We start from the raw sequence: 14,259 nt of genomic DNA, 5'->3' as shown, positions 1-14,259 counted from the left end.
GAAGCCGGCGAGCCGAATAATGACAGCTAAATGTTCCTGAAAACCATGCATGACGGCTCGTAAGCTACATCCCTTGGTACCAAGCAATACCAGGTACCTTCTATGTCTCTCCTCGCGGCTGGGTTTTCATTTGTAAAGGCTTTACAATCCTGTATAGATGATTTTTCGGGGTGTTCTTCATGCATGCGCTAGTTATTCCGTGAACGGCTTCCGCTTCGCGCGCGTGAAAATTTACTTGAAACGCGACTATAGCACCCAATCTCCCCCGGCCTATCCTTGGCGAGCGACAAACGACATGGCGGCGGCCAACAGTGACACTGCGGAAGAACTTTGTGTCACTATAAAATGGAGTGGAAAAGAATATCCTATAGAGAATTTATCCCCTTCCGACACTGTGAAGTTTCTAAAAGAACTCATAAAAGACAAAACTGGCGTTCTACCCGAGAGACAGAAACTTTTAGGCTTGAAATATAAAGGTACAATGTGGTAATTTTGCTGCAGTTGCAGTCATGATCACTGCGGACCATGCATGAATCTCAGTAACTGGAATTCAGTTGTAACTGCTGTTATTACTAAGTTGCTTATGATTGGTTATTTTAAATTGTGTTTTAAATTTCGCTTAATTTTAAAGGTAAAAGTCCAGATGATGAAGTACGCCTTAGTACCTTGAATTTGAAGCCAAATACAAAGATTATGATGATGGGAACACGAGAAGAGAACTTAGTAAGGTTTAGCTACATGTGGAAATAAATATAAAATTTTCTTGGTGGCAGAATGTTGATTGTACCGTAGTTGTTCTCAACAAAGCTGTTATTTAGTGGGAGATAAGGTGATAACTGATTTAATGCTTAGCATGTTGGGCTCTGTATTGAGCAGTCTGGGTTGAAACAAGCTCTAGTTGGGATCATAGTGGCGTTTTTTTGTTTTTATCACTGGGTATTTTAAAAATGAATTCATTTTACTCTAGCAAAGACCCTTTCTAGTCACTGTGAGGTTAAATTTGAGTAGTAACATTGCCATCTTTTGGTGGCCTACCATTCTATTGAGGGGGAGGGGGGGAGGGGGGTAGGGAAGTGGTAACAATAGGCCAGCTGAGGATGGTTGGTTAAAATATAACAGCGTTGTTGGCATAACTGAATCTTGTTTTTGTTTTTGTTTTTTTTTTCATTTGTTTGGCTCATGTTTACAACCATGGAGAAAAATACAATCAGTTTCTTGCAATAAATGGTAAAATTAGGAGAAAATACACAGTTGATGGCTTGCTATTGTTTACCATTGTTTTAACAAGTATTATAATATTGTGTTTTAGAATATGTGCAGTCTTTAGTTAATATTATTAATATTATTTTTTGGTGAACGTCAACTTCATTTTTAGGCTGAAGTTATTTCTCCTTCTGAAGAAATTTTAAATAATCAAGTGATAAATGACTTTGATATAGAGGAAGATGAGATTGAAATAGAAAACAGGTATGTATTATTAATAAACTTCTGGTTTTGATTTGTTTGGTTGTTGTGTATGGTACATACAACAACCATTATTGGCCAAAAGGCTACTGGTGTAATTAATTATCAACCATGCCAATCCCAGAGGTAGAACCAAAATGTTTTTTAATCAAATTTTGTCAACTGTTGTTTAAAGGTTCAACTGTGTAATAATTATATAATAATTATTTAATTATTAAATCAATGTAACATTTGACATGTGATTTATTAATTTTTACTGGTAATGTCATTTTTTCTGTCCTTATGGTTATCATTTTCTTACGATGTTAAGTTCTACTATGTTTTGATAGGGATGAGAATCTTGCCAAAATTAACAAAAGGATATCAGACTATAAGTTAGAAGTTCGCAATCCCCCGAGAGCTGGAAAGAAACTACTTGTCCTTGATGTGGATTACACAATATTCGGTGTGTACTTTTTTTATATGTAATACTAACATAATTAAATGAATGAAAAATGAATATGAATTAATGAACCAACAAACGGATGACACAAAAACTAATAAATATTATTTTGATATGGAATCTAATGTATTTTCAGATCACAGGTCAGTTGCCGAAACTGGTTTTGAGCTTATGAGGCCATATCTCCATGACTTTCTGACAGCCTCCTATGAGCATTATGACATTGCTATATGGTGTGAGTCTCAGTGTGTTATTTAAGCTTTTAGAAAATGTCAGCTTAAAATTAAAAGTACAAATTGCATCAATTGATTTAAATCACAATTTTATTGTCTTGATATATATACTATTACTGACAGTGTACTGGATATTTGGCCTCTCCTGTGTTATTCAGTAATTTTGTTTGATAGTAATGCAATGATAGACTAAATAATGATGAGGTAACATAAATCAAGCATTTGAAATGTGTAACATGTCACTTATTCTTATTAATATGTTTATTATCTTTTATGCAGCTGCCACCAGTATGAAGTGGATTGAAGCTAAAATGAAAGTATGAACATTATTCCATACAACTGTATCAGTAATACTGTCAGTAGAACAAAACTGTTAGAAGTAGGCATCCATCTGTGGACTGTACCTGGGTTCAGAAGCTTTGAGCAATTGGTCAAAGTTGGTAACGAAATTAAACGGAAAGATATCCTGATATTTGAATAAAAATGTATCCTAAGTTGTATCATATTTATGACAATATTATTACAACTTAATGTACATGAAAAGTACATTTTTCTTGTTTTCTTACACAACTGCATTTGCACACAATGTCGTTAGAAGTTTAGAATCTAAGTACAACCAAAACCTTGTATATAAGTTAAATATCTTAAATGTTACACCCGTCAAGTATTTACCTCCAGTTGGGATTTCATATATAAATCTTGCAGGTATGGCACTGTATACTGTATGTTGATCATACTTAGCATGAGATGTGTAATCCAGCTCTGTAGTGTAATGATGTTGCTATAATCAAATACTCATTTTTCTTTTGTAGGAGCTTGGCATACTAAATAATCCAAATTACAAGATATGCTTTCTACTAGACAGTGGAGCTATGATTACTGTCTTGTCATCAAAATATGGCCTTATTGAGGTATATCTACTGTTGTGCTAATTAATGTCAGTTAATTAAATTTGAAATGATCACTGACCATTATACCTGTCAGTTTTCTATCAATAAATTAATATATGATTATGATTATGACTATGACCACTTCATTCATATTACATGACAGTATGATAAAGCTCTGCAAATGTACAGTGTGATGTATTTTTATATGTACCAATCTTGCTATAGATCAAGACTCCTAACAGCACGGTATATTATATTATTGCAGACCAAACCATTAGGTGTCATATGGGGAAAGTTTGAGGAATACAGCAGCAAAAACACCATCATGTTTGACGATCTCAGAAGAAATTTTCTTATGAATCCCCAAAATGGTCTGAAGGTAAACATGTATGCCTGACTAATCCCTTTCTATAATAATTCTAAGAGACCTTTACTGTGAAATGTTGATAAGTGATGCTATGTATGATAATTTTTAATTTATTTCTCAAAGTAATGTTGCTGCAAGTCAATTCCAAGACATTTCCAGTTTTGCTTGCAAAATGCATACTGTAATACTACATGTATATGCACCATTTTGAGTGCAGGGAGGCTAAATGTTGTCAATTGGTCTCCCTGGATTGAGTGCTCTGAGTTTGATCCTTGGCCAAGGTCATTGTGTTTGCTCTTGGGCAACACAAATATCTCTCACAGTGCTCCTTAGTATCCCTGAAGTATACTGTGCAGCACTGTAATGTTAACCCAACCAAATGTCGGAGAAGGGTTAACTTGGGATGGTAACCGGCTGGCATCCCATCCAGGGCAGGGTAGCAATTTTCTTTTTTTGGGGGGGGGGGGGGGGGGGTGGCAATATTTTTACTATGTACATGACTTGTAACTTACTTTGTGCTTCAGAAACCAGGATAGGCTCTGTCATTTTGGACCACTCTAGCCCAAGAATTTTTGCATGAATTTTTATGAAACTAAGCAGAATCAGTGTTATCAGTATTGCTTAAAAAAGAAACTTATTGCAAACTGTTTGACAGATCATAATTTTTTTTTATCTCATTTTGCCTTAAGATTAGACCTTTTCGAGAAGCCCACAAAAATAGACAAAAAGATAAAGAGCTGTTAAAATTAACAAAGTATCTGAAAAAGATTGCTAAACTGGATGACTTCAGCAATTTAAACCACAAGTACTGGGAAAGGTCAGTAGACAGTATAATGGTGTAATCTAATTATTGTTTGTCAGTCAACTTTGCTCAGCAGAGTACATACAAATACATACAGGTACAAAAAAGAAAAAAAACAATACATGTAACTGGCCTGAAAAAAACAAACAAACAAACAAACAAACAAGTTTCAAAAATTAATATTTCAATAACAATAATTACAATTAATATGAATTTTTTAATAGTAATCATGATAAAACTGTTAGTCTGATAATATTGTAGGTTTGAACATTCTTGAAGGGAATTTTGGAAGACAAAAATTAACACAACTGGTTGTAGTGATCAAAATGGTTGAGTTAAGTTGTGCACATCACCTAATGTATGTATATGTACAGGATTACACATGTATAACAACGCAAACATTGAATCACGAATCACTAATATATAAATTGTGTGATTGATTTCCAAGTATTATTTCCAAGGTTATTAAAATCCCAAGTTATTTAATATATAAATTATCATGACAGTAGCAAATAGTTAATAACTTATTATTGTAATAATTTTCTTATTGTTTCAATATTCTTCTTGCAGCTACAAGTCATAGATAATAGTCAATATTAATCAAATGAAGACATCAATCAGCTTCTTAGAGGCATGCCCAAGGAATGAGTACAACAGCGGATCAAAACAAGCTTAAAAAAAATACTAACAAAACAAAAAAAAAGATGCACACATGAAAGTGTGGCATTATTTATTGTACACTACTTTGTAGAAAGGTTCCCAGAAACTTCATCCATGGTGTGTAGATAAATGAATTGATTTTGAACACTAGCAATGCTTTGCTTGCCACACAGTTAAACTGTTTGGTTCCATGAAATTTGTATGTAGACGTTAAACTGGATAGGGTACCAAGCTATCAAATTGGCAAGACGTTTTTTCAAAGTTTTAAATCTCATTTTCTCATTATGAACTCCATCCTACAATTTACATGCATTTCCCATCTAGGTTATCGATTTTTAAAATAATTATGTCTAATATATTGCAGCATGCAGGCTATGTATAATGTAGAAAAAAAAGATGTTTAAATTAGATACTTCTCCTAAAAGCAAACAATTCCTCATTTAGCTGAGGAATTTTACATTAAAAGACATTCGCAAAAAGAAGAAACAAGAGCAATTTTAAGTCCTCTTTTCCCTAAGGCATAAATTTTAGACCAAGAAAATGGCAGTACAAAAATATTACACTGAATTTTGTTTCAGCTTCTCCCTCATCCATCCTTTTTGGCAATGTCCGTGTATTCAATGAATGAAATGAAATGAGAACAATGACCATTCATTGAAATGTCCAGGGCACTGTTGTTCAGAGACTTCCTTTGCAGCTCATCGGTGAATTATGCAGCTGATCTTTGAACTACTTGGTCCAGGCAGATGCATTTCCTAAAAGCCATATTAGAACATTTGAACATGCCAACCACGATATTCCTATTCTTCTACTCTCTCTAATGTGCCCCTTTAGTCTTGCCTACCCCCTTGAGAAAATAGTGGCTTTAAGATTGTAATCTCCACCTGTGTTCCTATCACTTATTAACACGTCCTGCAAAGGGCCTTGAAAAGTAATATTAAGGCACCTGGGAGATTGATACATTATAATCCTGTCAATATGACCTGCTGGGCCTCACAAATGGGGTCATATATTTTACCCAATGCCCATGGTCTCAGAAATTGTTTGAAAAGAGCTGGTTCACCATCCACATCATGAGTAAATTCATTGATGAGACAACTTGAAAGTATTAAAATTACACATAGGGCAGTCTACTTCATGCAGGCACTTTCAGGGGGGCACATGGTATTTTTGCAGCTATCACTATTTGTGTGGTTCCAGAAAATATCCATACCTTCCCAGGGATTTTTTGTAAGACCACCCAGCCCTCTGGAAATTTCAATCCCTTCTGTTGGGAAAGTATGGATATTTTCTGGCAAAATGTAATTTGAATACGAAAGCTAGGAAACAAACACACCAAAGCCAAGGTTCCTCTCATAATCTTACAATAATTAGTTCACCATCATGTATGAATCATTTGTGGGAAATATGTCGTTCCAGTTGTTACCTTCCTACAATTCTCTATTCCTTTGCATGGTATTCAAAACATATTAAAACCATACACTGCAGCTGTACTTCGTGAAACCATTAAATGTCATGTTTAAATTGTCCGATATTAATCTGTGTTACACACATATACTCTCACTTATTAAGTTCACTGTCACTATGCTGGGGTTAACAGTTTCTCACAACCACCAATAAAGTAACCTAATGCTAAAGTAACTCGTCAGTTTCTTCCAATTAAAACAGAGAGTCATTCCACAAATTGTAACATTGTGTAATAAGTTGAAATGCTCCATAGATTCTAACAAGACTTTATTCACAGGCCAACATGGCCACTCACATGGCGAGAGACAAATCAGAGGATGATGGGAAAAGTCCTAAAGCATGATAAGATATGCTTACAATTGCAAGTACTGTCAGTACTTTTTCACACGAACTTTTGCCAAACTGCAAAACATCTTTTTGCAATATTTCTATCAGTCATCTCACAGAAATAGTTCTTTTTCTTTAAATTCGAGAACGACCACTTTTCCAAGGGTATAAAAAGTTTCAATATTGACATCGAATAGCTATCCAGTCATCAAGATTGTGTGTTTGATCTCGAATCTGCAGACGTATCTCCAAGTTCCATAGATCGTCCTGTAAAACCAGTTTTATAGCCTTGATTTCTCTCAAAGATAGTCTGCGGCATTCCTTCCTTGTACTTTAAACTCTGCACCTTCGTTGGGTCTTCCAGAGTATCAATCTGCCTCAAAGTTCTTTCCTCAAGAGTGCTTGGTTTCTCTTGTGCCCATTTATCATTCTTCCTAAATCGAGTCTCGATGAAATAACCTACGGTCCCCACGGCCACTGCAAACGGGAGGACGATGTAAGGGGCATACGCTCGAGCTGCGCCCAGTATCAAAGGCCAAACCATGTTTTACAGAGAGGAAAAAGTTCCCTCAAGGATAGAAAACTCGTAAAGATTCGAGGTAAAATGGCGGAAGACTGAGCAGGACTTGGGAATGACTAGTTTCCAGCTTTTCTCGATTGTGAAGATGGCCTGGTGGCTTAGGCACGCTAAAGTCAAAATGGCGGAGGACTGATTGATTCAATATTTATTACTTCTATGTTATGATTTGTGGTCGTGTTCGTGTTAAAGCATGTTTCTAACGACAAAATTTAGCCCTAAAAAGTTCGTGTTGCTTTCTTTTCTCCTCGCTTTTCTTGGATTGATGTGGATGTTAAATCAGCGTTGCAAAGGTACGTAAGTAAGTACTTATATAGGACCACTTGGAGAGTACCCCTTGCGTTCGAGTTGCATGATGATGTTCATTTTTAAAGCGAGAGTCGTTATTGGCCATGGCTGGCATATGTACTTTGTAAACGTCTTAATGAATCGGGCTTATTTTTGGGCGATTGATCCCGCGTAATTTTTAGTTTATGTAGATCTTCAATCATATCCTTATTGAATTAAAATAGCGTAGCGCAAATGAAAATTTAACCCCCGGTGTGACTCATACAAACTAAGCATTCCAAGTGCTACTTCTTAGAGAATAGCGTATGGAATAACGGAGCTCTTGAGCACTTCAGCGCGATAGTCGGCGATTATTTCCGCAAGTTGGTGGCCTCTCTAGATCTGGCTGAAATTGCTAACCAAAACCCACAACATGTACAGTGTACCTTGGAATAATAATAATACACAGTTTGAAAGAGGTTGCAATGCAAATGATGACACGAAAATTTAACCCCCGACGTGACTCGGACGAGCAAACCATTCCTTTGAGAGAGAATTTCTCATATGGAAAAACGGCCTCTCTGGCTCAAAATGCTAAGGAAAACCCATGTAAGCTTATTTCTCTTGAAATATTCATTACTACATGCATGCAGTTGAAAAGAGGGTGGCAAAATATGATGGTCTTCTCAGTGGCCTTTTAATGTTCATCTAATGATCTCATGTTAACAGAGTTTGACATGAAATATTCTCTTGCTTCTGTTGGCTGCACTATTTCCTTGCTTCCAAACTAACCTAACTATTTTATTTTGCTTCCAACAATAATTGGATTTGTTGGTCAAAAACCATGATAAGTGCAAGATTTGCGTGATTTTTTTTCCTCAAAAGTGCCTGAATTTTTGCATGTGGTTATCAATTAAATAGAAAAACATTGCCCTGTATTTTTTTCCCCTGGTTTGCTCTTTGTCTTTTACAAATAATGTATGCAAAAAACTCTGTTTTCCTGCAGTATCCTTTGGAGATCTTTTGTTGCACACACACACACAAAATCTTTTGTTTTCACTGAACAATGAAATCAGCGAAGCATCACATTAGTCACTAGTTGATGGAGCCAATACAAGTATTGTAGTCATATAGTTGAGACAATTTGCTATTGTTGCTTCACTGGGGCAATTTATTAACTTGCTGGCAAAGTGTGGGCTGAAAGTGGTTGTATTTTGTTGTATATTTTCCTCCTCTGAAAAAAAACCACCAAGCCTTTTTTTTTTTAAACAAACAAAAAATTAATTATTAATAATAACAATATTATAATAAGCCCAGTTATCTCTCCCTCTCTTTCCCTTGAATTTGCTTTTTAAACTTCCACTAACTTCCACTTCTCTGTGGTCAAGTGGCCACCTCTCCAATGAATAGGATGTATTGTTTCTAATTGATCAGCCTTATGCTAATCTATACCTCATTCCCTACAGTAATTGAAACCTCCTTACAACGGCCAGCTCTTGACAGTGGCCAGTTTATTCTGCCCAAGGTGGCCATTCCAGAGAGGTTGATCAACTGTGTTTAGAAGAAAAAACAGGAACCCAGGAGAAAACACGGCATTGTGAGATGGGAGGGAAACTGGAAAAATGATGCAATTATAGACAATCTTTAAAATTACAAATTTGAAATGAGAGAGAGTAACTTAGTTCCCAAGGATTTCATTTCACATTTATCTGGAGTCCTATTAGTTGATCCAGGAACTTTTTATTTAAGTTACTCAAAATATCAAGTTCATTTACAGGTCTCCCAGGCTCCTGGGTAGCCATGAACACTCCTAATATTATATTACACTCAGTTTCATAACACATCACTAATATAAGAGTTCATACCATTTCAAAAAGTTTGAAAATATATGGAAAACAAATTCAATTAGAGTGACTTTTCTGTGTGCTACTTTGTTTTTGTGGCATTTTCGGGCCATTGTAAAGCAGTTTCACCAAGTGTTAGTTTCACTGTTTTGCTATCTGTATATCACTCTATGTATTCATATTAGGAATGATATGTAACAATATGTCATTTAAGCACTGACCAAGTCGATATGTAGTCTCAGTTTTCATATAATTGTGCTAATAATATAATCAGATCTCCAGCTCATCTATACATGTACATTTTTAATACTGTTTGATAAATCTATTTTTGGTCCAAGGTGCACATTTCATAGAAAAATTCAATTGCAATAATGTGATCATCATTATTTATTTATTTATTTATTTTTTTATTTTTTTATTTTTTTATTTTTTTAATTTTTTTTATTTCTTAATGTGAGAGATGTTTCCTCTTGTCTTACAGACTTGGACAGTTCCAGTGATGTGATAGAAAAAATTAACCTCATCCACCAAAGACTGATAAAGAGAGAACTTATGATGCAGCAGAAGGAAGAAGAAATCAACAAGAAACTAAAGATTCTAGGAATTACTAAATTTAACAGTTCTTACAAGGAAGGCTTTACTGAAATGCCGACAGTTTATGTTATTACTCCCACTTACAAAAGACACACACAGAAAGCAGACTTGACAAGACTTTCGCAAACGCTTTTACATGTTCCAAGACTCCATTGGATAATAGTTGAAGACTCTGAGGAGAAAACTGGTCTTGTCACCCGTTTCTTGGAAAACTGTAGCATTAGTTACACACATCTTGCAGTTAAAACCCAGAAAAAACTTATAACTAAAGAAGGTGAACCTAGATGGCTAAAATCGAGAGGAGCTGATCAGAGAAATTTAGGCCTTAAATGGATCAGGGAACATTTTAGAAGAGACATGAAAGGTGTTGTTTATTTTGGAGATGATGATAACACCTATGATGTGAGAATATTTGAACAGGTAAGCTACTTAGTAAAATTATGACTGTCTCCAGTTGCTGAAATGTACATTGTCATTAGACATGCACCAAGAGAAGATTCCTATGATGGTTTCCTTCTACAGTCATCTCCTTGGGTGCTTTTCACTTATGTAATGGAATCTGTCATCCCAGACAGATCCTATCCAACATTGTTGCTCACTTGTAGGCCTCTTTGGAGCTGGGCGACATGTAAATTGTCATACCTGTCTATATGCAATGGAAATGATCTACTATGTACCTTAATCATTATATTAATTTTGTACGCAAACCTTGTGTTAAAATTTATGTAGGTGTTGCAGGTTAAAATGAAATTCAGGTTGAAATGATTTTAACCAACCCTTATTATTCATGATCCATGAATAATTAGGGTTAAGAGACAAAGTAATTTCGTTTTAACCTGCAACATAGACACTGTCCTTCATTTTAACAACGTGCCAATTTTGACATTCACTGATGAAGTCAATCAGTTTCTTTTCCCTTTTGTTGCCTGTTGTATTATTTTATTGATTGTCTTAGTTGTTCTGTTACACAATCTAAATGCCTGACCCATTCCGCCATTCCCTGCATGGTTTTGTTTTGCTGCATGCTGCAGCTGTAACAGTTTTACACTAAGCAGTGTACAACGAGATCTCTCGTCGACTACAAGCTATGTCTAGTTAACGGCAACGAGAACAATGGCTACGCACGTGCATTATAAATCTTTGTATATATATATATATTTTTTGGCGTCCTCTGTAAAACAACCACGTGAAGGGGGAATACGAATGACGGCGGCTAATTTTTCGTATTTTCATTTGGAATTGAATGCTGGCTTTACTTATTTAGCTTGAGCAAGTTCTGAGACCAATAGGTGCACTGTACAGATCTAAACAATTTGGAAATTTGAAGGTAAAATGCAAATTCATTTTTACTAGGCGTTGTCCTCGGGGTCGCCGTCATCATTGCTTAAGCTCTCCAATATTTATTGTTATTAACCGGACATTTTGTGGTGTTATGTAGATGCGTTACACAAAGAGGATATCTGTGTGGCCCGTCGGACTAGTGGGAGGCTTGAGGTGGGAAGGGCCAATCTGCGAAAATGGCGTTGTGGTTAAGTTTTACACAGCCTGGAAACCTCAACGCCCCATGCCTGTAGACATGGCGGGCTTTGCTATAAACGCCAAACTGTTCATCGATAATCCAGAAGTAGAAATGGATCCGCTTGCTAACAGAGGCTATCTGGAGTCCTCCATTATCAGCAAACTGGCCAAGAGAGATGAGTTTGAACCACTGGCGGATAATTGTAAACAGGTATGAAAGCAAATTTCGACAATTCAGTTAGTTCCACCTAAATTAGAGTTGATTTATGTCTGAACTGAGGTTTAAACAAAATCAGTGTTTGCTCTGACGTAGCAGAGGCTGAATTTATTCCTTTAAAAAAGGAATCTGTTGCGTTTCATCTTGACCACGTCAAGGTGTGGTGTAACAACTCTGGATACTGGTTTTGTCCTGGATTAGACCACAACTCTCTTAAACGCTGTCAAAACTTCTTTTAAGTGGTTGCTCTTGTCTCTCAACGATCGCAGATTCCGTCGCGGCTTGCAAGATGTCGCTTTTTCCCAGGCTACAAATCTAGACTTTTTTTGTGTGAAAGTCAGTAGCAAAAGATGGAGAAAAAAATACTGTGGGCAGTCGGCCATCTAACTCTGTTATCGTATCCCACAACTTACAGTGCAAGCAACTGTGAAAGCTGAAATAGCATTACCTCAGTAGCAGGGTGTCTGTCTTTGTTCTGACTAAGCGCTAACGCTCAAAACTTCAGCATTGCAAAGTCGCTACGGCAGTTATTACCAACTTCAAGTTGACAAATAGCTATTTAGTATTTCTCTTGCCCCGGCGCCGACGCAGCCCGTCAGTTGCAACTCTGGCATATTCCAGTCCCTGGAAAGGCTTCACTGCAGGGCTGCAAGACTCATTTATAACTTGCCTAAGGGCATGGCGTCGGCAGAAGTCCTAGAACGAGCGCAATGGTCCACCCACTTTTTCATTATAAATATGCTATTTTTATCTGTATACATGAGGCATATAATGATAGATTACCAAACATTCTAAGTGATAAAATCATACAGAGGTGGGTCTCATGTTATGCAACTCGGGTAAGCGACTCCTTGTTAGTTCCGCGCTTCAATTTTCGCTACATGGAAGATTCCGTAGCGTACAGAGGTTCAACCTTCTGGAATACTGCGACATACAAACACAATGGCCTGGTGAATAGGACTCGATACAGCGACCTTAGGTGGAATCCTAAATCTTTCGACATTTTTAATGACTTTAATTTTAAGACGATCATTATCTCCATCCACTTGTAGTTTTAGATTTGAAGGGTTTATATATACTTGATTTTAATATTTTTGTTATTGATTTTCTAAATATAGTTGTACAGATATTTAGTTTTAATATAAACGACCACACAAGCTTCAGTTTCTTTAAACACTAACGTAATAACTTTGTAATTTTCACTGCTTTTACACGGCTCTCGGTGCACCTCAGGTGTTTTAATGCATTAAATTTATCCCGGAACTCAAGTTTCTTAGATTAAATGTTTTATTCCCTTGTTTGTTTTAACACAGATTCTCGTGTGGCACACGCAAACAGCCGACCCCAAAATGAAACAAGAAGATAATATGAGGAAAGCTGGGCGCGAGCCTGACCAGTCTATGGAGGTCTAAAGCCCAATCCGACTTTTGACCTGGTCTTCCAGTCGTATTTGTATATTCAATTGCTGTCAGAGCCTTTCTGACTTGCGTCCACCAGTTTGCGTTACTGAAGCGTTCTGTCAGACTAATTCCACTTCACTTTAAAGTATGAAAACACATACAAGCTCTACAGTCAACTGACCCTCTCTGACTAAAGGTTGGCGTCAAAACGAACGGGTTTTGAATTTACTTGTCCACCGACCAGGCAGAATAGTTTTTTTTTTTAACCATCTCAACTTGCCCTTTTTACTTTGTCCTTTTTAATTTAACTTTTTTAGCTGTAGACCGGTGTACATAAACTTACTCTCAACTTGCTCTTCTTTACGAGCGGACACTCGAAACCTTATTCACAGTTTTAAATCGTATTTGTTCGATAGCCAGGTGAATTGGCCCGTGCATACTATTTCCAATGCTGTGCTGAAGATGTTAATTTTTATCTCTTCAACTATTTGTTTGACCCGAGCTTAAAACGTTCGGTCGATTTTTTTCTCTCCTCTCAGTCCTCGATGTACGAACGCCAGTAACCCCTTATTATACCATATAGTTTAATACTCTGACTTTGTTTGTGTTATACGGTGGATATTTAGGGATAAAACTCAATAACGGATAAGTATGAATTAACTATCTAGTAGGTAAATATTTATCGTTTCAAATAGAAACAAATTTAGGCGCTATTAAATAGCACAGATATTTTAAAATAGGGTTATTTAGATTTTTAAGCAAACCCACCGTGGTACTCAATTGTTTGGTTGCGGTAACCATCTGTGCGTGGTTCTTGTATTTTCCGATGCTCTCAAGCTTTTTGTGTGGGATACCTGTGGTATCCCACACTATTGTCATTGGCTCGTGTCCGTTAATGCAAATGAGTTGCAAAGATTGCATTGCACTCTGGATTCACGTATCCCACAAATGTACCCTTTGGGTATCTTTTTTTTGTGGTACCGTGATGCAGTAAAAAAGTTATTCCGCAGGGCGGGGTTCAACTACTTCCATGCCTAGTGGCTCATAAGCAAGGAGTTGAAATTCTATTTTTGTTACATGAGTTGACTGCGTGCCTTTGCGATTTTTGAGCCGATCTTTTTTTCTCGAACTGGAAGAAAAAACGAATAAAAGAAGAAAATGAAGTGATATTCATTTCTAATCTCTTTCAC

The 14,259-nt window shown here is 36.4% G+C and overlaps 2 protein-coding genes across 4 annotated transcripts; both read left to right on the top strand.

Annotated features, from left to right (window-relative positions):
* The first annotated feature begins 157 nt into the window (after positions 1-157).
* On the top strand, positions 158-5,347 carry LOC110045636 (ubiquitin-like domain-containing CTD phosphatase 1). Of its 3 annotated transcripts, XM_020751230.2 has the most exons (10): positions 158-476; positions 632-723; positions 1,376-1,467; positions 1,794-1,909; positions 2,043-2,141; positions 2,419-2,456; positions 2,952-3,050; positions 3,295-3,408; positions 4,086-4,213; positions 4,769-5,347. In XM_020751230.2, the coding sequence occupies exons 1-10, from the start codon at positions 158-160 to the stop codon at positions 4,779-4,781; spliced, it is 1,110 nt and encodes a 369-aa protein (XP_020606889.1). In that variant the 3' UTR covers positions 4,782-5,347. The 3 variants fall into 3 exon arrangements, with proteins under 3 accessions (XP_020606889.1, XP_089148540.1, XP_089148529.1); XM_089292414.1 differs by lacking the exon at positions 2,043-2,141; XM_089292403.1 differs by lacking the exon at positions 4,769-5,347 and having other exon boundaries at positions 4,086-4,317.
* A 1,300-nt stretch (positions 5,348-6,647) lies between these two features.
* LOC110045640 (galactosylgalactosylxylosylprotein 3-beta-glucuronosyltransferase 3-like) lies at positions 6,648-14,236 on the top strand. Its single transcript, XM_020751233.2, has 4 exons — positions 6,648-7,522; positions 9,822-10,354; positions 11,373-11,663; positions 12,983-14,236. The coding sequence occupies exons 1-4, from the start codon at positions 7,423-7,425 to the stop codon at positions 13,079-13,081; spliced, it is 1,023 nt and encodes a 340-aa protein (XP_020606892.1). The 5' UTR covers positions 6,648-7,422; the 3' UTR covers positions 13,082-14,236.
* Positions 14,237-14,259: the final 23 nt, after the last annotated feature.

Source organism: Orbicella faveolata, unplaced genomic scaffold, assembly GCF_042242905.1.
Source record: "Orbicella faveolata isolate gen_17 unplaced genomic scaffold, um_ofav_v1 contig_1, whole genome shotgun sequence".
NCBI lineage: Eukaryota > Metazoa > Cnidaria > Anthozoa > Scleractinia > Merulinidae > Orbicella > Orbicella faveolata.
Note: the sequence above shows the minus strand (reverse complement) of the source record. Positions and strands in the feature narration are given on the sequence as shown.